Raw genomic sequence first — 23,425 nt, forward strand, 5'->3', positions numbered from 1 at the left:
TATTCAGAATGCAAATTTTACATGCATTTTATTTATAGTAACTAATACTACTAACATTTAATCAGTGAATACTGTGCATGAGTTTTGTGCTAAACTCTTTATGACAGCCTTACGATAACTTAATGGTAGTATTATCATTCCTATTTTACACATGCAAAACGGGAGTACAGAGAGATTAATCCATCTGAAGTCACACATTATTAAGTGATGATAAAACAACTCCCCTACCAATAAATTTGGGGTCATTACAAGTGGTTTTTGGATATACCTCCAACAGCGGGGCTTCTTAAGTGAAGTCTGAAAGACACAGTCCAAAACAATATCCAAAGTTCAGCTCTGACATTCTTAAATCAATTTTAGCTAAATGGGAAGATAGTTGGCTTCACACCCGGTATCGCTATAGGATAAAGGAAGCTGTGGTTTTTCCGCGGGGGCTGGGGGATTTCTGGCCTTTTGGGAGCTTTCAAACAGCCTCAGAGCTGGAGGCCTCCGCCTCTGCAGCCGCCTCCCAGCCCAGCTGGTGTTGCCCGGCACTTCCTCGTTCCCGTGCGTCCAGGACGGGACGCAGTTCCCTACGCCCAACGCTCGCTCTCCTCTGGCAGGAGGGGTCCAGAGGACGGTGTCGCAATCACCTTCCTCCCTCTTTCCCCGCCTTAACACTCAGTCACCTCCCAGATGAGCGCGCTCGCAGACCGCTGCTGGCGGTCGGGTGCCCGGCATGTCCCCTGAGTTCGCGCAGACGACAGTCACCGGTCCTCTGCGCAGCCTGGAGCAAGCCAACCGCACCCGCTTCCCTTTCTTCTCAGATGTCAAGAGAGACCACCGGCTGGTGCTGAGCACCGTGGAGACAATCGTGCTGGCGCTCATCTTTGCGGTGTCTCTACTGGGCAACGTGTACGCTCTGGTGCTGGTTGCGCGCCGACGGCGCCGAGGGGCCACCACCAGCCTGGTGCTGAACCTCTTCTGCGCGGACCTGCTCTTCACCAGCTCCATCCCCCTAGTGCTAGTCGTGCGCTGGACAGAGGCTTGGATGCTGGGCCCCGTCGCTTGCCATCTGCTCTTCTACATGATGACCCTGAGCGGCAGCGTCACCATACTCACGCTGGCCGCAGTCAGCCTGGAGCGCATGGTGTGTATCGTGCGCCTGCAGCGCGGAATGCGCGGCCCGGGGCGGCGGGCACAAGCTGCGATGCTGGCGTTCATCTGGGGCTACTCCGCTCTTGCCGCGCTGCCGCTCTTCATCTTCTTCCAGGTGGTCCCGCAGCGGCTCCCGGGTGCCGACCAGGTGAGCGCCTGTGAGCGCAAGGAGACCCCCGTGCGGGCGGGCTGGGGGAGGGGCGGGTATCCGACGGAGGGGGTGAACGGAGGCGGTGAACGAGGGTGATGATGATTAACAACAGGACTTTTTGTTGCACTATTGTCATACACGATGCCCAGCGCTGTGTCAACCTGCGATGCATGTATTTAAAGGCGCTACCAAACTCTTTTTAAAAAATATTTATTTTTTAGTTTTAGGTGGACACAATATCTTGATTTTATTTTTATGTAGTGCAGAGAATCGAACCCAGTGCCTCATGCATGCTAGGCAAGCACGCTACCACTTGAGCCACATCCCCAGCCCCTACCCCCCAATTCTTGCAAAAAATGCAACGGCGTGTTGTGAGGTTAATTAAATAATGGGGAGTTAAGGAGTCCGATAGAATTTCATGCATGTGAGATGGCTAATCACATTATATTGAATTTTGCTTTCTGGTCCGGTGTTACCCTAAAGTTATCACACTTGCAGGACAGATGTGGAAGCTGAGACACATAGGATTAATAACTTGTTCAGAGTATCTCATCCTTAGTTTGAGAAGGAGCAGAAGTTTCTGTGAAAGTAAGGGTTAGGAGCCTGTATTGAAAGCCTGAAGGCAGATGGTGCAGATGGCTGGGGAGAAGGGGCATTGGAAAACCAGAGCCCCTGACCCAAGGCTTCCCCTGAAGGGCTTCTGGTTTCCTCTTCGGAATCCTCAGTTTTTCCAGCAGCAAGATGGAAGGATTACAGCAGACCACAGAATCTTACCCTGGGAGCCTTGGACTGTAGCTTCAGGGTATTTAAGAAGTTGGGGGTTTGTTTGGGATAGCAGGCCCATAGTTGTCATTTATGGAGAGGTTCATGATCTAGAAATGATTCTCTGGACAGTGTAATACTTGCTTCGGTGACTTGAGTCCCATGGTCTAGAATTCTGGGCACAGGTTTGTTCTCTTTGCTGCCCCACCCCAGGGTGGGGCCATGGGCCTCAGGTCTAGTAGGAGAAGGTGGCAGCCTGACTGGCTGTATTCCAGATGTGTTTCATTCTCCTCAGCACCTGGCGGAGAGAGACAGGCATCTGTCTGACTTATATGTGTCAGCAATACCTCAAGGCATGAGTAGTTGCTGTGGCTCAGCCTCCAGGAAGATCTGACCCAGGCTGAGTTCTTGACCCTGTCCCTTTCCCTTTCCAGGCCACTGGTTTTCTGGCCCTGGGGAACAAACTCTCACCCCAGACCCTAGGAAGGAGAGTGGGGCACTTTGAGCAGTCCAGGCACAAACAAACTGTAGTCCTGAAGAGAGAGGAGAAGAGCAAGGGGGATGTCCCAGGGGGACAGTTTCAGACTCTGGAGATGAGATGAACTCTGGTCCACTAGGACGATCAGAGTGTGTGACCTGCCCAGAGGCTGAACACAAAGGTGGCCTCCTGAGGATTTCCCAGACCAACCACATAGCCTTTTTTTGGTGGGGGTAGAATGGATGGAGGCTGCATTCTAGGCAAGCAGATGTGTGTGTCCTAAAAATCTGCTCTGAATAGTTTCTTTGTGAGTGTGTGGAATACATTTTGGGGTGTTTGATTATGGCTCATTAGCAGGAAGGAATCAGGCTTATGGCATGTGATCAATATGGCCGTGTCCACTCAGGTGCCCCAGGAGAGCCAGGATTAGCTGAGCTAGTGGGTGCTATTGGTCTCAGGAGATCAAGTGCCCTTGCTCAGGAGGCAGGTTCAAAGAATTTAAAAAAAAATGAGGTTCAAGGAATTAAAGACTAAATAGAAGATATTTTAAGTGTATCTTAAATTTCTGGATATATATTTTGTACCCTTCCTTTGACAGTTGTTTCAGGTATAGTCCTGCTTTACTGCCAAATAGCACTATGAAAGGAGGCTCTTGTCCCCTCCCAGAGAAAACTCCAGGCTAAAACTGGGTGCTAACATGGCCATCCGTGACTGAGCAAGGCCTTTGCATGGATGGAGGCATTCTTGTATCTGGTCCATCCTGTATTCTACCCCTGGTAGGGCATGTGTGTTCAGGAGCCCTCCAGAGCATTTCTAGAATGGTCTGCATCTTACCACAGAGTGCTTCTGTAGAGATCTGTGCTCCCTGGTTGGGCACACCAAGCCTTTTCTTGTTTTATTGAAGAAACACCTTCTTGGCTTTAAGGGCCTTTGGAGAGGGATTTGGGCAAAGCCACTGGAAGAGAAATGAGCTAGAAGTGCGCTTCAGAAGGGGCCAGGTGAGTTAACTACATGCCAGATCTCTATTCAAATTGGTAGACGTGCCATGGAGGGCTTGTAATGAAAAAAAAAAAATGAGACAGTTCCTTCTGTTTTCCATTTTCCTTGTCTTCCCCCTACCTATCTGTTATGCTGCCCCCTCCCAACCCCCAATCTCATTGAGTTTTTTCTCTCTGGGTTACACTATTCAGCAGTCCCTTTTTATCCAGGGTTCCACAGTTTTAGTTACTTGTGGTTTCAATAACCTGTGGACAACCAAGGTCCAAAAACGTTAAATGGAAAAGTCCAGAAATAAACAAAAAAATTAAAAATTTTAATTATCTTTTATTAGGTCATATTGTTATAATTGATATGTTTTGTTTTTAGTTTGTGATTAATTTCTTAATGTGCCTCATTATCATAGGGACTTGATGTGTAGAAAAAAAAAACATACTAGATAGAAGATTCAGTACTATCTGTAATTTGGAGCACCTCACTGGGGTCTTGGAATGTGCCTCGAGAGTAAGGAGGAGCTTCTGTTTCTGTATTTTCTGTGTTCTTTCCAAGGAATAAAATAGATAAACTCTCCAATTCCTTGAGGGTTTTTGCCTGGGTATATAGGAAACACTCCACTTTATAGGTTCAGCAATTGAAAGAAATAAGTTGAAAAGAATGGGGGGGTTGAGGGGGTGCAGTCACTTAAAAATGGGGGTGGGGACAGAGATAAATCTCTTTTATTAAAAGTTAGCAAAAGCCTCTTTTCTCAGTTGTCATATTAACAGATCCTGTCCAGTAGGTCACTAAATGAAGATTGGGATGAGGGGGATATTTTTCCTCCCCAAACAATATGCTGAGAGACTCAAGTAACCCTAAGTACTTCCTGGCTCCCTCCTCTCAAAGAGTGTGTGGAAACAGTGCTCCTCAGAGCTTTCTGTTTACCTCAAATCCCCTAAAACAGGAACATGATGACCTTTGTCCCTTTGGGTAGTGGGTGTCCAGTAGTCCAAAGTGACCAGACTCTAAAACTTCATTGAAATTTGAATTCTATCTTGGGAATGCTTAGGAGTTGCGTGACAGAAAGGGAGCTGCCCCACCTCTCTAGGTCTCACTTTCCTTGATTTAAATAGACACGAAGACACTGTCAACCATATTGGATTGCCATGGGGATTTATGTTCAATAAATGGGCCAACACCTGGCACCCATACAGCTAAGTGCTCAAGAATTGCTAGCTATTATAAGTTTCCTTATCTTTGGGTATAAACATTTTAAACATTCTTCAAACACTATAATTCTTCTGATTGCTGTAAAATAATAAGCAGCCATTTTAAGAGGGTGGACAGATCTTAGCAACATTAACATCTCAGTCAGGCCAGCTCAGCCTGTTCCAATGGGATGCCGGCCAGTGTGTGCCGTGGCCCTGGCCAGGCAGTGACCTCCACCAGTAAGTGTGGAAGATGTCCACCTTGGCCAGAATGTACTGTCCATTCACTCCACAAACATTTACCGAGCACCCTCCTCTTTGACCCCTGTCACTAATGTCACAAATGCCCCTCATTTATTGAGCATTTAGTGAGCACTCAGATGGCCGCAGACTCTAGCTTGATTCTTTAGCCCATGGTAACCCCACAGCTGTTGTGCTTTTTTTATGTTTATTTTCAGAAAGAATAACTTCCCAAAGTCAAAGAAGGCGAAGGATGGTTCTAGAATGTAGCCCGGCTCTGTCTGGTTGCTCTGGTGTCATCTCCAATGAGTTCACACTTCCTTAGGGCCCTTGATGCTTCTGTGGCTCCCTTCTTGATTTAATACCAGGCCACTGTTGTCATCAGTCTCTGTGGAGTGAGGCTTCCCTGGAGAGACAAGTGCAGTTCACTCGCCTGCGTTACTAAATGCTAGAGAATATTTTCAAAATATAAAGAAAATAAGTCCAGCTCTCAGGTTGGTATTTTCTTTCTTTTCTGTTGGGAAGTTGCTAAAAGAGCAGATGTCTAATGAGGATTCCTTAAAATGACCTTGAAATCTTCCATTGTATTGGAAGAGGTAGGGCAGGGAGATGATTTACCAAGGGGTTCCCTGGTTCTGTAGGAAGACTCAGCAGAGAAGCTTCATGGGAAACAGTCGGAACCAGGTATCATTTGCCAATAAGTCAGACGGTGGTAGGAGGAATCGGCACTTGAGCAGTGCCTGTAGATGGGTGTCCCCATCCTTGAGGAAGTCTTAGAAAATCCCGACATCGGGTGACTTTGTACTGAGCACCCAGTGTCAGGCACCAGGCATCTTCTAGGTACTGGGATGCTGCCTTGAATAAGACAGCGTAGTTCCTGTCCCCCGTAGTACACTCCAGTGGGGGATCTTGAAAGGAAGCCAGGTGATTATTACAGTTTCGAAAGCTCTGGAAGGGACTCCTCCAGGCACCCAGAATCTGTGAAGGCTACTGAAAGACAATGTGTCTCCACCAGGTGTGGAGAGGAGAGGAAGTGAGCAAGACAAGGACCTGGGGGGACATGAGGGGCATTACAGGCAGAGGAAATGACCCCAAAAGGGAGCGAGAGAGCACAAAGAAGGCTAAGGTGACAAGAGGTGGTGCCGGAGGGTTAGCTGGACTAGCAGAAGAACCGGGGACACCCCTGAGGGAGTTTGGGCTTACTTGCTGAGAGATGGCTGGTCCCTGAGGGTGGCCAGTGAGAATGAGGTGTGTGGGGGAGGGGCGGGGTTTGTTTTAGTGGGAAAGGAGCAGGCCAGTCCTCTTGTTTCTGGCAGCCTGGAGGATGGTCAATTTGAGATGTCCAGGAGGTGGGACCATTTTGGGGTGAGATATTCAAAGTTTAACAAGCCTGAGAAGTCTCCTGCAGAGATGTGCTCAAGGTAGCCATGAGTCTAGAGTTGAGGACTTCTGATCCACTAGACCAGAAGCCACACTGCCCGGCTGAAACAGTGCTCATGGACATAGAAATTTCTCTCTTGAGAAACCTGCCCCCTGGCCTCTGGGGTTCTCTGGATCTCTGGCTCCCCATCTTGCGGTGGAGTTTCTTGTTTCTTGTTGTTGTTGGAATTTCTTGTTTTTCCTCCCTGCCTGCATCTGTGGCTTCCTGGAGGGCAGGGACAGAGCCTCTATCATCCTCACTGTGGCCTTTCAGTGGCTTGGGCACGATGCCTACAGTCAGTAAGTGGTTGAGCAAATCAATTAACACCACTGTTGACGCCACACCGCCGCCAATTCCGCTTCCATGTATCAGTGATCAGGCAGGCCTAGCACTTATGGTTTTCATATTTCTTTCTTAAAATCAGGAAACGTTTCAAATATGCAGGAAAAAAAACCACCCAGAATATACTAACACTTATGTCCGTACCTTCCAGATTTGACCTACTGCCCAACTCCTCTATCAATCACAGGCTGCAGGAGAAAACCATTTGTTGTCTGGATTTTTCCACAGACATAAAGTTATTCAATTCAGACCTCTGAGTGTGGGCATGGTGCTTTGTTTATTTCCTAATGAATATAGACACTACAATTAACCGACAATATCATACGATGCCCCTCAAAGAGCACATAAATCCATGCCCAAGACCCATCCTACTGCCTCTTAGCTCAGATGGGGGTGAGGGGGTGCTGTGCAGGGTTCTTATCTTACTCCCTTATCACACTTCCTGCCTGGAGTGAAAGCCATAGATCAAACAGGTGAAAGGGCACCTTCCTTATTGAAATTTGGGGAGCTTTCTGGGATGAGCGTATTGTCTCTGTTGGTTAGGTTGGCTCAGCCCTCATGGTGACGTGTGTGTTTCATGTTCTATCATCTTTTTTCATAAAAACTAACTTTTATCCTTTTGTTTCTCTCTTATAAAAAAACATATAGACACATTGTGGATGATTTAGATAACACAGAAGAATAAAAATAACTTACAAGTCCCATTCTAGTCTTTTCTGAGACCCTCTCAGTCTCTTCTCTGCCTGTGTGTGCATGAGCAGAGGTGTCTAGGTATAAATATTCACACATACACGTCAACACTGGGATCCCGCAGGTGTGACCTAAATAACAGCTGGAGAGAGGTTCTCCAAAGATAGTGACTTTGGGCATGAAAATTGCAATGTATTGAATAGGGGACCATGACAAACTAAGTGCATGTTGATGAGGTTGAAGCCAGGGGAAGTTTTTAAAGGCAAAAATGAGGATTACATAAGTTATTTTGAAACAGCAATCCTTGGCTACAAGGATCCATAAATAAGGGTGGCCTCCGTTCATGGTTGGACAGACAGTTGCTGAACCAATACTCTCCAAGGGATTTTTGTGTAAGGTTGTGGTTTGGTAGAATCTTTATGATAATTCTTGTTATCAGGCATCCGTGCATGAGATGCCCTTCTTCACAAACTCCCAGCTTTATTAATTCATTAATTTTTGTTAGGGTCGGCTTGAGCAACTCCATTTTGATTCTGACAACTTTCACACAGGCACATAGTTACGGGACCTACTTTTCTGCCCCCAACCACAAGGAGTTTGAAAGAATCATCCAAAGAGCAGTGGTCAACCTCACTGCCAGTATTCAGCAGGGTCACCCAAGTTTCTTTCCAACCACCAAAACACAGAAAGATTTAGTAAACTGTCTTCCATCAGGTGTGGATGGTGAGGGTAGAGGAGCAAATTTTTAGAATGCCTAGTCCATTTGCAAGCCATTTAACAAAGCAGGAAAAGGAAGCAACACTCCAGCAAATGTGATTAAAACATTCTTCCCTGCTTGTCCTGCTTTATAATTTTCTCGGTAGATCCCTTGATGTCCCTTGTTACTAACTAGCTTTTGGGGCAAAGTATTATGATTAAAAACATCCCCACCTTTAGCGTTTCAGGCTGTTGTTGGAAGAGGATGTTTCTGAACCTTAGTTCTTTACTCTGTGAAACAGGAACAAAAAAATAATGTGCATCTCAATAAGGTTGTTGTAAGCCTTAGATGAGATGATCTAGTAAAGCAATTTCCAGTGCAGAGGGTATGCTCAATAAATAGCAGATGTTGTTATTTTCTGTTAAAATTGAGTAGGAAATTGAGTGACCAGTTGACTGTATTTTGAGATGGACAACTCAATCACAATACCTGTTGGCAAATATTAAAAATTCTTTGCTTTTGCCTAGGGTATACCATTCGATAAATATTGGTCAAGTGAATAGTTGAATTAATGATGCTTCAGTTGATTATGACTCCTGGACATGGGTTCAGATGCCTTGTCCACCAAAAAATTAATATGTGGTCTTTTTACATAGCACACACTCTTTTAAAAATCTGGTCTATATGTCTAGAAGGGTTTAGGGAGACTTGTTTTCCAAATAGCTTTGTTCCTATAGTGGAGTGGGCCGGGGAAGTTTGTGGGTGGGAAAGTACAGGCACAACTGCCTTGGTCTGTTTTCACTGACATTTTTCTTTGTTGGAGGAAACTGTGGCAGCAGCTCTTAGTAATTGTTGGGTGAGGCTCCCGCCTATTGCAGTTTTGTAGCTAGAGTTGAACACTTGAATTCAACACATCACAGTATGGAAGCAAGGTCACAAACGGTCACACTCCAGTGGCTTTCCATCTGGAACTGAGAATTGTGGCTGATATTTGCTTTGGGGCTGTAGTGTGTTCCTCTATGAAGGTGGCACATAAGGTTAGAGGCTGTAATTCTGGGCTCAAGATGCATTCTTGGAGTAAGAGGTAGCTGGCCCTCCTTTCCAGACTCCTTCCTTTGCAGAATCAGGTTTCAAATCCAGGGCCTGGCACATGCTGGGCAAGCACTCTATCACTGAGCTACATCCCAGCCCTTTTTATTTTATTTTGAGACAGGGTCTCATTAATAAGTAGCCCAGTTTGGCCTTGAACTTGAGATCCTCCTGCCTCAGCCTCCTGAGTCACTGGAATTACAGACCTGTACCACTACACTTAGCAGCCAGGTTTTTTGATGCAGCTTGACACACTCATTTTTTTTGTTTTGTTTTGTGTTTATGTATGTGGGTTTTCTTTTTTTGAGAAGAGGATCTCACTATGTTATTCAGGCTGGCCCCAAATTCTTGGGTCAAGCTCAGGAATTGTCCTGACTCAGACTCCCAATCAGCTGGGACTTATGGACACCTGCCACCAAGCCCGGCTTTGATGCCCTGAACGTGCTCCAGGTAAGCACTTGGGTGCCTTGGCATAGACCCTGTTGCCTTCAGCTTTCAAAGCGTGACTGCACTGAGACCTCATCCTGTTTCCATGTGTTGGTGTGTAGCACATCGGTTCTGCTCTCAGGGCAATTTTCTCTTTTTTTGAAAAATGGTAGGCTTGGAAGAGAAAGCCTGAGAGCCCTTTGCATCTCAGCCAGGGGAGTGGAAAGAGCCACATGGGGAACTGCCCCTAGTTCTTATCAGCCTGGAACCCTGAGGCTCAGTTGCCTCTAATGGAGAACAGGGGTGATGATTATGGCTACCCCGAGGGCCAGAGGCGAGTGCTTTGTGTGTGTGTTTGGGGGAGGGGGGTCAGGGAGAAGGATTCTGGGGTGTACCATCCTGCCAGTTGTGTGGCACAACTGTGTAGTGACAGGTAACCCCCAACTGGGGCTGAACTAAAGGCCAAAGAAGAAGCCAGCACTGCAGTGATCCTGTCCTTTTCCCTTTTGTAACTAGGAAATTCCCATCTGCACACTGGTTTGGCCCAGCACCCCTGGAGAGATCTCGTGGGATGTGTCTTTTGTTACTTTGAACTTCCTGGTGCCGGGACTGGTCATTGTGATCAGTTACTCCAAAATCTTACAGGTATGTTTGTTTCCAGTGCTGCCACTGGATTTCACTCAGATTGCAGTGTTTCTGGTAGAGTCTCAGAACTTCCAGGTCAGAAGTCAAACCAGTCCAGTCCTGAGTTCTGATTCACTCACCAGATCTGCCGCCTCAGCCATGTGAGGAAGGAGTTTTTTGTTGTTTGCTTGTTTTTGTTTTTTTTGATTTTGGTTTTGTTTTGCTCATCACTAAAGTAATTCAGGTTCATCATAAAAAAGTCAAATTGAAAACAGGCACAGAAGTATTTAACACAGAAACTGAAAAAAAAAAAAAAAATATATATATATATATATATATATATATATATATAGCCATTCTTAACAACCCAACAAGGTCCTTGCAGGTTAGTTTTTCTTATAAATTTGCACAAAAATCATCCACACTGTGTGTATTTGAAAGTGCGGGTTATCTCCAATAGCTGGCTGTTGTTCTTTTCAGATATGAGCTCACACTATCTGCTCCAGAACTTCCTTTTTTCGCTTAACACCATATCACATCTTTCCTTATCAGTTCCTGTATCTTATCTTATGATGGCTGCATGGCTGCCCAGCATGTCGACATACTATAATTTATCTTATGGACTTTTGGGCTGTGTCCATTGTTTCCCCACCACAAACACAGCAGTGATGAGAATGTACACTTTTTAAGACTTTTTATTGAAGTATAATATACCAATAGAAAAGCACACCCAGCTTACGTGTTCCCCTTACAGACTGAACACACTCATAAAGGCAGCTCCCGGATCCCGAAAGAAAAGGTTGCCAGAAGCCCCTCCTCTTACTTCCGGTCACCTGCCACCTGGGAATGTCCATTTCAAATGTGTATTGACACAGGAAGTGATGTCTGCCCTCAAAGCGAATATGTGCAGGGGTGTGAAAAAGATGGACCCCCTCTGTCCCCACCTCTTAAGGCAGCCCTCTGCATGGCAGGTCCCAGCCCTACAAACCTCACCTACATGTATTTGTGCCCTAGTCCCCTTGGAGGAAATGCAGCCACTGAATCTTAATTTTATAGCATATTACTTAGGAGTCATCTGTTAAATAAATATATTCAAGTGGAAAGACCTGTTTGTTGTCTGGTCAATTTTATAGCCTTTCTTTGTGGCTGAGGCTTTGTAACCTTCTTATGTGCCCAGAACCCAAAGCCAGACCAACCTCCAACCGGGTCTGCTAGTCCCTGGTCCTGTGGGAGTTGGCCCCCTAAGTTACTCCCTAGAATCTTCTCCACCAGATGAATAAAGATTGGGGCTTGTTCAAGTGCATGAGCAGATTCAGGCTTTCCAAGGGCACCTAGCATATTTTAATGTTATAAAATTGTTAGCTACCCTCATTAAGTTAAAAGCAAAGAAGTGAGGGAAGAGTTTTATATTTGCTTAACAAATAGTTATGTAGTGTTTAATGTGTTATCAAGAAATACCTCATTTAATCCTAATAAGCATTACAGATGAGAAAAACCAGGCACAGCGAGGCGAGGTAATTTCCCCAAGGTCACGTAGCTCAGAAGTGAGAGTCTCATAAACCCAAGTACCCTGGCCCTAGATTCCCAACAGTTTTAGTTCCTCAGACATATGTTAAGAGCCTACTCTGTGCAAAGTGCTGGGGAGGAATAGAGGTAGGTCAAGAGTGTAGAAGTTCCATTCTCTAGAAGGAACTTTGAAACAAAAGGGGAAGAGGAGAGACGAGCCAAGGGTGCTGCTATTTAAAGCAAGAAACCCTGGAGCACAAAGTAGAGGCCAAGACAGTGTATAACACTTTGCAAACTGTTGACTGCTGCACCAATGAAAAAGATAGATGAGGAGTATTAAAGAGGAGAGCAAAGGGCCATGAAGACAGTTGCAGAGATTCAAAGGGATATTTTCATAACCTAGCTTTGAGTCTTGAATCTGCCACTTACTTGCTGTGTGACCTTGAGCAAGTTACTTACACTCTCTGAGCCTCAATTCCCTCATCAGCAAAATGGCAATTGTAGTTTCACAGTGAGGTATTGTTGAGGTACCATGGGTAGGACATCTAGTGTCTGCCTGCCCATGGCAGGGGACAAATGAATTGTGTTTGTTGTTATTGTTAGGCAAGGTTGTTCTCCCAAGCTTTGTCTCCAGTGTGCTGGGAAATGGTATCCCTGAGACTTAGCAGAGCTGATTGGGAGGGAGTGGCAGCATCTGGCTCTTCTTCTGAGTCCACTCCCAAGCCCCTCAGCGTTTGGGAGGGCCCTGGTGAGCTCACACTTCTGAGCTTCCCACTGAGAGAGGAATGATCCCCACACCATCATTTTATTCTCAAGGCCAAAGCCCACCTGGAACAATTGGAGGCGACCTGGGAAACTGGGAGAGGTCTCTTCTTCTCCATCTGCCTCCAAGCAACAGTTCACTGCTCTCCAAGTCCTTTGCATCTAGAGCCACAGCCAGCCCTCTGTGCATCACACACCGCAGGGTGGCATCTGTCATGACTCACAGTGGTGCAATGGTGCATTGAGTAATGGGTCAGAGAGAATTTAGATCCAGTCACTTCCCTCACACATGCAGCAAAATCCAAAGCCCTCACCTAAAAGCCCTATGTGATCTGGCCCCTGTCTGTCCCCCTAAGCTCATCTTCTCCCCTCTGTTATGTCCAGACTGGCCTGGGGAGGGTCCCTCACACATGCCAACACACTTATGTCTCAGGCCTTTGCACCTGCCATTTCCTCTCCCGGGTCTCTCTTACCTCAATTGCTGATGGTCCACTTCCCACTTCAGATAGGTCCTTGTTCAAAAGGATCTTCTTCAGAAAAACCACCTATCAATCTCTGATCCTTGGCTTATCTCTTTTCAAAACACTTCCAATCCCTGTCACATTCTGGTTGTGTGAATTCATTTGTGCATCAGTCATCTGTCTCACCCACGGGAGGGCAAGCTTCTCGTCCCTGTGCCTAGACCAGAGCCTGGCTTGTTCAGGGCAGGTGCTCAGGGAATTCTCATGGAGGAGTGAGGCTTAAGCCTTGGATCACACTGAAAGGGTCTACAGGGTGTGATCTTTGGGGGCAGTAGGGAAAGTACAAATAATCATCATACTGGGGTCCTTCAGCAAACTTGATTTAACCATGCGACCTTGGACTATTCTTTTAAAACTCAGAACTCAGTTTCCACTGAAGCCAAACATGTCTCAGTGGATTGTTTAGCACAATAAAATAAAAGAGCAGATATGATGTTTTAAAAATAACAGTGTTAGCCGGGAATGTGGCACACACCTATAATCCCACTGGCTCAGGAGTCTGAGTCAGGAGGATGGCGAATTCAAAGCCAACCTCAGCAACTTAGCAAGGCCCTAAGCAACTCAGTGAGACCCTGTCTCTAAATAAAATACAAAAAGAGCTGGGGTGTGGCTCAGCAGTTAAGCAACCCTGGGTTCAACCTCTGGTACAAAAAAAAAAAAGATAAATAACAAAAATAAATGTTATTGTAAATATAAGACTTTTGAAAAATCTTCCTACCTCACTAGCAAATCTGAACTGCTGCCTGTTTCCCCAGAGGACTGTGACATCTGTCCTCACTTGGTGCCTGTTGAGTTTGCCAGGCTGGTAACTTGGAAGCAGGCAAACTGTCAGTAGGTAAATGCTGTGTGTGGATGGGATTTCCTAGTTTACTTGAAAATAGACACAATGCAGAGATGCTGGATCTGCTTTTCTGCCCAATATATATATATTTGTGTGTGTGTGTGTGTGTGTGTGTGTGTGTGAAGAGCACCTGTCAAATTCATTTGAACAACAGGGTCCATTAGCCATATCCCTTCACCTGTCTTCTTGCCTCTCACTCAGGTCCCATCTCTGGGCTTAGAAGTCACCCTGATCTCTTACTGCTCTGAAGCAGAGCCTCTCAGTGCTCTCTGGAGCTCCATGGGATGAATTTTAGAACGAGTCACAGTCTATGAGTGTGGGAAATACTGGGATCATCAGAGTTCCGTGGGATTCTTTGCTGTAAGGCTTCGGGCAGGCAGGGGCTCTTCGGCACAGGAATAGAGCAGGCAGCATTGCTATATCTGACCACAGAACCCCATTTTACCACAGAGCTTCTCTTTGGATCAGTGCTCCGTAGAAACCTTGTTGGGAAACCTTGTTGTAAACTTTGTCTCTGGTTCTGACCTGGGCAAGGATTCAGGTGGGCTTCTCCTTGGGTCTCCCCCTGTCAGTCATCCTTAAAGATTGTCAGTCACCCTTCAAGAGCTGTTTGATGTAGTGGGGCAGTGGCCATATTTGCTGTCAGCCTTCTCTGCTTCCTCTTTCCTTGTGACTCAAACATGCCATACATTTTTAGTGGCTTTTTCCAATTGACAGTTTTCCCAAGGGAATAGCCTCCCAGCAACTCCTAAGTGCCTTCGATCAGGCTGTGAACACCAGCTGTTTGGGGCTTGGTTTACATCATCTCCCAGCAACCATGGCCGTGCTACCCTTTGGAACTGTGTTTCTTTATTGTCCCTCACCCCCCCACACACACGCATTACCCACATTACACTGGAATGGACCTGCGCCACAACCAGCCTCTGTAGCCCAGCCACATAGTAGGCGCTCAAACATTTGTTGATAGAACCAATGATTCTTTTGCTTGAAATTTGAAAACCCTCAGCCTATCTCAGAGTTTCACCGAGAAAGAATGTGTTTCAGGTGAACATGAAGGTTTCAGGCAGTGAACATGAAGCCCTTCCTCCATACCTGGCCTTTGTTCCCCAGCTTTGGGGACTGTGTGCTGCTATGGAAAGGGAGGTGGACCTACTGGAAAGACAGAGTCTTCCCTCTGAGGATTCTGTTGATTGACTAGGCAGCCTCCAAAGGTTACCCCACCTCCCAGGGTCAACCTCTGTCAGCAGGAATCTCCTCCACCTGCAACCACCTGGGCAGCAACCTTGGTCTGGTGGCCATGTGTGACAAAGGGGCATGAGATGGAAAGAAAGTTCCCTCATAGTTTTCCAAAGCTCATGTGGGTGTAAAGGCAGGGAGACTCAATAAGACAGTTTTAAAAGGGACTCTCTTAGTCTGGCATAGTGGCACACACCTGGAATCCCAGCAGCTCAGGAGGCTGAAGCAGGAGGATCTTGAGTTCAAAGCCAGCCTCAGCAAAAGCGAGATGCTAAGCAACTCAGTGAGACCCTGTCTCTAAATAAAATACAAAATAGGACTGGGAATGTGACTTAGTGGCCAAGTGCCCCTGAGTTTAATCCCTGGTACCAAAAAAAAAAAAAAGGAGTTTAGGAAAAATGCAGATCTCTGGGTCCCCTCAGCCCCACAGAATCAGAATGTCTGAAGGCGAATAAACATTTGCCTCTTATCATGGGCCCAGTGGTGTGAGCCACATTACTGGGAGCATCTCTGCGTGGGCTATACCCCACCTCTTCACCACGAGGCTTGGGTAGGTCACTTCACCTCTCAGAGCCTCCACCTTAGGAGGTGACCCCAGAACCTATGCAGAGGCTTGTTTTGAGGATTAGAGTTAATTCTCAGGAGTTAATTGAGTGTTTAGTTTAATGTAGAAGCTCATCAAGCGTCTACCCAATGCCAGAGACTGAAATGCTAGATAAATGTTGACTTAGCCTAGACACCTAGCACAGGAAGGTGCAGGGAAGGAGCACATTTGACTATGAAGCCCCTGACTCTGCAAGCTGTGGGGACTATGAGGGAGCAGCATCTACCAGTTCTGACCAAAGAAACGAGGTAATGCTCCTGGCCCCAAAGTGAGTCAGCCCACTTTGACCATCACGTCATCGTCAGGCATCGGCCAGAGCCCCTGGCCCCAGACGGAACAGGGAGCCCTGTCTAAGGTCCTAAGCTCTGGGGAGCCCATGTCTGGTGAGGGCGGAGGTAAGAAAGATGCTCATGTGTCTACCACAGGGTTCCTGTGGCAGGCGCTGAGAGTACCCGAAACACGCCGCAGGGTGCAGCAGGAGGTGAGCCAACAAAGCTTCTAGGAGTTTCTGGCATTCGAGCTTGGAATTAAAGTCTGGGCAGAAGGATTTCCATTGATGGGAAGTAGAGAGTGGGAAGGAACTAGTTTAAGATCAGGAGCTCAGGCTGGAGCCAACAACCAAGTTTGAAGCTCAACTCTGCACTTCTTGGTTGGGCGTTCACCAACCTCTTTGATCTTCAGCTTCCTCATCTGCAAAATGGGAATCAGCAAGTACCTACCTCACAGAATGCTGGGAGAGGTTAGAGAGGCAAACCACGTGATGGGTAAGGACCTGGCACATAGTAGGTGCTCAGTAAAAGTGAGCTCCCACCAACCTTATTGATTCAGAAAATATTTATGAGACACTGTACCAGAGTCTCTGGATGCACGCTGTTCTTGACAGGCTAAGGTGGGCAACAGGAGGGATGACACTGCTGTTGGAATCAGCCCTTGAGCACTCACCAGGGACACCCCGATTTAGAGGTTATACATTTTCCCTGCTGCCTGCTCGGCTTTCCACTTCCACACCTGTTGGCCCTTAGATCACCCATCTTGCACCTGGATGCTCGGTCTAACTTTGTCTCTACACAGTGACTTCCGGACGTGGAGGGGCCAATAGGACTTGCAGCACTGGAGTGCGAGTCGGTGGGTTCCCTCTGCTGAGTGACTCCACCTGCAGAGCAGGGGCGTGGAGGGAAGGGCTGGCTACACAACCCCTCCTGAGCCTTTTATGATGTAGCTAATCATTAACTCCACTGAGCTGGATTTTCACAGATGGGAGCTGTCACCATTTATTATCTGTGGAGTGACCTTCAACAAGTAACTTAAATTTCCCGAGAATGAATTTGCTCATCTGTGAAGCAGGAATAACAATGGCACAGAATGCAAAGAGGAGCTGTGAGGATTAGAGGTGACAGTGGATGGAACATGTGGGGAGCCCTTGGGAAAGCTAATTCCTGTTGTCCTGGTTGTCGGGAGCTTCCAGAGGGAAGAGGTCTGTCCACCTTGCACCTGCTGCTCTCATCCCCCATCACCAACAGGTGCCCTGAACTGCCACGCTGGGCCAGCAAGCAACCACAGAGAATCACGAAACAATTAAACAGCTCTCCTTTAATTAGACAATTAGAAGGATTCTAGGGAGAACAGTTTAAGCCACGCTGATCTTGGAATTAAACTTGCCCAAATTAAGAAGGTGGCTAATTACCTTCTAATTACTTCTTCTCTTGAGATTCAGGAATCATAGGGGAATGGGCCCAGGGGTCCAGCACAGAGCCCACGATGTGGCCAGTTTCCAGATGATGTAAGCATCCCTGTGTGGCCAGAAGCCTCTTCCTGTAGGAAAGGCAGGACAAAGGCCGGCCCAAGCAAGTGGAAGTTAGCAAGGACGGCTATTGTGGTCAGGATGGTCCTCATTGGTTCTCTTCTCTGGGGCAGAGATCATAGGCTGGCATTTCAGGCTCAAAAAATCAGCATCTGTTCCAGCCCAGGCTGGCTGTTCGCAGCCAGGCCCCACCCTACCATCACTAGCCCTACCCTACCCCACTCGCTGGCATCATGGAACCTGAGTAAGTCACAGGGAACAGCCAGATCTTCTCCCTTCTGGCTGTGCCCAGAGGATGCTTGGAATTATGCACAAGAGAGATTAAACACTCCTTCTCTCCTGGACATTCAGAGCCTGAGTACTGGACATTTTCCCGCCACCCCAGTGGTCACTCACCCAGCCACCCACCACCCTGTGCCAAGGAGCAGGGCTTAAATGGCAGCACCTGCTCTCTCACAGACTCAACCCTTATTGCAAAACTCCTGCTTTGAAAGCAGCTTGGGTAAACTATCTCTTAGGGAGCTGTTTTCTAACCTGTGCATGGAAGGGGCAACAGAGGCCCTGGCTACTCAAAGCAGGGTCTTTGGATGGGAAGCATGGGGGGGCTGCTGTTCCGCAAGAGCTTGCTGGAAATGCAGAATCTCAGCTGGACCCAGACCTTCTTAAGAAGAATCTATATTAAAATAAAGGAGGCCACACTGAGTGCCACTCCAGCTCTGTGGTTCCAAGATGTCACGAAGCTTTCATGTGGTTCAGATACAGTGTTTTGAGGTGGGGCAGTGGGATGGGGGTGCATGCGGGGCTTTACTCTATTCAGTCTACATCAGTCGATGGGCCATTCTTGTGTCCAAGGATCCTGCTGCCAAATTAAAGCCTCTCTGTGGCTGAAGGAAGACCCTCTAGCTGAATAGACTGGACAGGAGATCCAGGGCACGATGCCTGCAGGATCCCCGCAACCAGGGTCCCCTTCATCATCCACAGTGCCTCTGCTGTCATGCTGGCCTTGCTCATCAGTGCAAAATGTTAGAGGTCCCAGAAATCCCACTGGGAGGAATTTATTCCATGGATACTCTCATATAGATGTGCAAAGATGTACCTGAGGGTGTTTATTCTCCTGATCCCCACCCCTCGGTGGGATATACTTTATCAAATGGCTGTGATTTTTCAACAAATGTCACCAGAAATGCTCTGACAAGCTTCTCTTTCTTGCTGGGGACAGACACATTTAATGACACATCTGATTCCATAACTTTCCAATTGCTTTTTGACTGTGCCTGTTTATCTTACTTATTTTTTTAAATTAAAAGCTTTTTAAGATTTGTTCTTTTTTAGTGATACATGACAGTAGAGTGTATTTTTCATGTCGTACATACATGGAGTATAACTTCCCATTCTTGTGGTTGTATATGATGTGGAGTTTCACTGGTTGTGTATTCACATAGTTTCACTGGTTGTGTATAGGAACATAGGAGAGTTGTGTCTGATTCATTCTACTGTCTTTCCCATTCCCATCCCTGTACCTACTTATTTAAAAACATCAATTTCATAGTCATTCCAATGCTTCTGGTGCCTGCAGTGGGGGATGGGCTTGTGTGAGGGCTGGGAGTGGAATGGAGAAGGACAGGCTGTCCTGCCCGTGCCCCTGACTGCCCTTAAAGACAAGGAACTCACAATTGCCCGTGTGAGGAGTTTGTCCCCTTCTGTTGGTAATTGACTCTGATTTCCACGTGGCTGTGGGGGTGCCCACAGGTCCTGCTGATGAAGGGATCATTCCCAAGCAGCACCCACCCCATAGGTGTTAGTGGCTCTTCCCAGACTTGGTTTCATTTTGGGGCTGACCCTGGCAGCAGCTGTCCAAGCAAATGAACAGCCTCCAAACTCATTTACCTTTTAAAGGCCCCAACTCAGGCCTGTAGGCAAGACCAGAATCCACTTTTTTTTTTTTTTTTTTGAGATAGGGTCTCATACATTCCATCCCTGGGAAGGCATGTAGAGCTGGTATGTAGACCTTCCAGAAGGTCATGCAGGAGACCACCTCCTCTGGTCACCCCTGGGCAATGGAAATGGAGGGTACAAAGGCTAGAGAAGAGACCTGGTATTTTTCATTTGCTCCCCTTCAGTGTTTGTAGTTTGAGTTTGTGCCTTGGGCATGTATTGCTTGTGCACAATTATTTACCTTTTAAAAAGCCACAGTCACAGCCAAGGTGTGCTTCTGAGCACCTTGCTCCTCTAGACCACCCGAGTCAGGCTCTTCACTTCCCCTCATCCATTCTCTTTATATCGTGGGTGATTTTCTGCCTTATTCCTGGGGCAACAAGCCAGGTGTCCATTTCTCCAGTGCGTCCTCGGTGTGGGCAGCAGGCCAGCTGCAGAGGAGGCAGCTCCTTCCACACAGAGTTCCAAAGACAGACACCCCAATGCAGCGGGATGGCACTTTCCAGTTTCTGAGCTCCTAACCCCCAAAATCTCTGACATTCATCATAAATTGTGGCTCTGTTTCTGTTTGGGTTTCCTGCAGATCACAAAGGCATCGCGGAAGAGGCTCACCATGAGCCTGGCGTACTCGGAGAGCCACCAGATCCGAGTGTCACAGCAGGACTTCCGGCTCTTCCGCACCCTCTTCCTGCTCATGGTGTCCTTCTTCATCATGTGGAGCCCCATCATCATCACCATCCTCCTCATCTTGATCCAGAACTTCCAGCAAGACCTGGTCATCTGGCCATCCCTCTTCTTCTGGGTGGTGGCCTTCACATTTGCCAATTCTGCCCTGAACCCCATTCTCTACAACATGTCACTGTTTAGGAATGAATGGAGGAAAATTTTTTGCTGCTTCTCCCTCCCAGAAAAAGGAGCCATTTTTACAGACACATCTGTCAGAAGAAATGATTTGTCTGTTATTTCCAGCTGATTCGTTTTTCTCGACACATGAAGTCTCTCCCTGTGGTGAGCCACGGTGTGCTTTAATCATCCACCAGTGCACCCTACTTTGCGGAAACAACCTATGCAAACATACATCTGCAGCAGCAGCAAATTAAGGGACGATCATTCCGTGTAAACATACTTTTCCTTTATAAGAGGACTCACGATTGGGTTCCTTTGAAATATGAACTTTTTCAGTGTGTTTGTAATATGATTGAAATTAATAAATTTTTATTTATACCTGTTCAGCAATTACATCTCCTACATATAAGGTCACACCTCATGGTTTCTAAAGTGAGTCTTGGAACTGATTGAGGACTCAGATTCTCCTTTAAAGGGTCAGGGCCACTCTGGATACCCAACTTGGGCTCCTTAGGAAAGACCTCAGGGTCTTTCATTCATATCAACCCTGAATTTGGTGTTTGGTATTTGGTATTTGATATTGACGAATTTCCAAGGAATAATTAACGGTGATTATTATTTTTCATGTATTAAAAATGCTATGGACCCCTTGAGGAGAAGCAGTGTCATGGAATCAGAGAGAAGATGGGTTGGCTTCAGAAGGACACTGAGATCTGGAGTGAGTCCCCTCATTGATCCACCCATCAGAGGCCTCTTAAGCATTACTATGGCTGGACAGTGTTCTTGAGCTGGGAATTCAGTGATGAACCAGATGGCCCTGGCCTCTGCTCTCAGAGAGCTTCTTCCCCTACGGAGTACAAATGCTAAACAGAAGTGAATAAATATAGTATCCCAGAGTGAACAGCACCTGGGGAAGACGGGACAGGGTGCTGTGGGAGTGATGGCCACTTAGATGTGGTGGGGAAAGGTGACTGGCAAGAAAGAGTGTGCCACGAGGCTCCAGGGGAAGGGGCTTTTCAGGCAGAAGAGACAGACATCGGTACAAAGAGACTGACTTGTGGGACAGGAAGAAGAGAGGACTGAGTCAAGCAATGAACTGTTGGCTGAGCCTCCTCTGTACCAGACACTGTCCTTGATGTTGGGATGGAAGGATGCCCTGCTAGAGCCCATCAATGGATGTCAGAGGGTCCAGGTCTAGGTCAGGGAGGGTTTGAGAGACTACCCTAAGGAGCTGATTCAGTGTTCAGTAGGCACCACTGGGGTTTGCAAAGGGAGACTGACATGAGCTGATGAATGAGTGAAAATATCGTTCTGGTTGCTATGCAAGGGTCCGACTTTGAGGAGCAGGAATGAAAATGGAGAGCAATTAGGCAGCTGCTGGGGATCTGGAGGTGGGTGTCATTCCTGATGGATTATGAGAACTGATCTTGGATATTCTTAGAGAGGGTGGCACAAAGACAATTTATTGATGGAAAGCCTGTAGAATGTGAGAGAAAGAGAGGATTCCAGGGCGACTCCTAGATTTTTAGCCTGAACTGGTCGGACGGTGGAGCAGGCACCAATGGAGAAGACTGGGAGAAAAATGGGGTGAGAGAGCCAAGTTTCAGTGGTAGCCTATAAATTTGAAACCTGGGGGCTGGGGCTGTAGCTCAGTGGCAGAGCACTTGCCTAGCATGTGTGAGGCACTGGGTTTGATCCTCAGCACGGCATAAGAAATAAATAAAATGAATAAAAGCATTCTGTTCATCTACAACTATAGAAAAAATTTAAAAGAAAATTGAAACCTAGGGGTATCCAAAAACAATAGGCAGTGTATATAGAGCTGTGGGGCTGGGGCTTGGAGGTACAGTGTTGTTGGGAGATGCAGATGGTGCTTGGAGACCTACAGTTTTATGAAACACCCTGAGAGAAAATGGGGAAAGGGGAGAAATCAGAGTCAAAGCCAGCCCAGTGACAAACAGGCCCTTGGGGGCTGGGCCAATGTCTGGGTAGACACAGGGCCACCACCGAGTCGATAGATGCTCAGTAAAGCTTTGTTCCAAGGCCAATCAAACCCAGGGTTGTTGCCATCACTCATGGAGTTTCTGGAGTAGCTTGCTTCTGACGTGAAGATTTATGGCGACCTTAAGCTCATGGACAAACGGACAAGGAGTCTTTGCCCATCTTTAGTTAGTGGGGGCTGGGGAGATAGCTCAGTGGTAAAGCATTTGCTTAGCATGCATGTGGCCCTGGGTTCAATCCCCATCACCACATACAAAAAAAAAAAAAAAAGATTTAGTTAGTAGACCTGGTAATTTTAAGCTCTTTTGGGAAGGAATACCTGGATATCTTATAGATTTCTGGGGCTGTCAAACTGAGGCTGAGACCCCAGGCTGTGACAGCCTGCTGTTCCCAGAGAATGAAAAGCAGAGCTTTCCCATGTGTGGTCCACAGTCTCCTCTGTCTTTGGTGGCAAATAAGGCAAATGGAAGTGGGGGACACAGAAGCCTCCCTAGTCCCTAGAAAGTGCCAGCACCACCCCCCCACCTTCCAATGAATTTCACACATGCAGCCTGGCATGGCCAGGATCTGCACAGCCCCTCAGAGCTCTAACAGACATCGCCTCATTGAACACCCTGTGTCCCATCAGGCAGAGCCTGTTTCCCCATATTTCAAGAGAGATGTAGGCTCAGAGAAGCCAGGTAACCAGCCCCCAAACACACAGCTAAAAATCTAAGTTGGAGTTTAACTTAAAACCAAGATTATCTAGCACAAAAGACTAGCTGTTTTTTGAAGATGAGAAACTGAGACCCATGGGAACCTGCGGGAAACTGAGGCAAGTAGGTTTGTATGCAAACTCAAGTGCTGCTAACAGTGTAGGACACTAGTATTCTGCCCCAGTCCTGACTGCTTCTGCAGGTGGAGGATATTGTGAACTTTCCTACCGACCTGGCTTTCAGAGCCCATCTTCCATATCCTCTTCCTCCCCACCTTCTGAAAACCCTGAGACTGCCTCCTTCCATGTGTTGACCACACATGAAACAAGTGAATCACCTGCCAGATGCAACGGAGAGTGGAGCTGTTTCCTGGAACTCACCCCATCCATGCATCCAGGCCTCCCAAACCCAGTTGGTTGGCCAGTCTCAGAGGCCCAGCAC

General features: G+C 47.1%; 1 protein-coding gene across 2 annotated transcripts; it reads left to right on the forward strand.

The window, feature by feature from the left end:
• The first annotated feature begins 558 nt into the window (after positions 1-558).
• Positions 559-20,678, forward strand: Ffar4 (free fatty acid receptor 4). Of its 2 annotated transcripts, XM_046450539.2 has the most exons (3): positions 564-1,285; positions 10,129-10,257; positions 20,026-20,678. In XM_046450539.2, the coding sequence occupies exons 1-3, from the start codon at positions 719-721 to the stop codon at positions 20,413-20,415; spliced, it is 1,086 nt and encodes a 361-aa protein (XP_046306495.1). In that variant the 5' UTR covers positions 564-718; the 3' UTR covers positions 20,416-20,678. The 2 variants fall into 2 exon arrangements, with proteins under 2 accessions (XP_046306496.1, XP_046306495.1); XM_046450540.2 differs by lacking the exon at positions 10,129-10,257 and having other exon boundaries at positions 559-1,285.
• The last annotated feature ends 2,747 nt before the right edge of the window (positions 20,679-23,425 follow it).

The sequence above is a fragment of the Marmota monax genome, unplaced genomic scaffold (assembly GCF_021218885.2).
Source record: "Marmota monax isolate L192 unplaced genomic scaffold, Marmota_monax_Labrador192_F-V1.1 WCK01_AAM20220418_F8-fsc00004, whole genome shotgun sequence".
Taxonomy (NCBI): Eukaryota; Metazoa; Chordata; class Mammalia; order Rodentia; family Sciuridae; genus Marmota; species Marmota monax.

Coding starts and splice junctions, on each gene's coding strand:
- Ffar4 (XM_046450539.2), top strand. CDS start 719: ATGTCCCCTGAGTTCGCGCAGACGACAGTCACCGGTCCTCTGCGCAGC. Junction 1,286..10,128: donor GGCTCCCGGGTGCCGACCAG/GTGAGCGCCTGT, acceptor TTTTGTAACTAG/GAAATTCCCATCTGCACACT. Junction 10,258..20,025: donor GTTACTCCAAAATCTTACAG/GTATGTTTGTTT, acceptor GGTTTCCTGCAG/ATCACAAAGGCATCGCGGAA.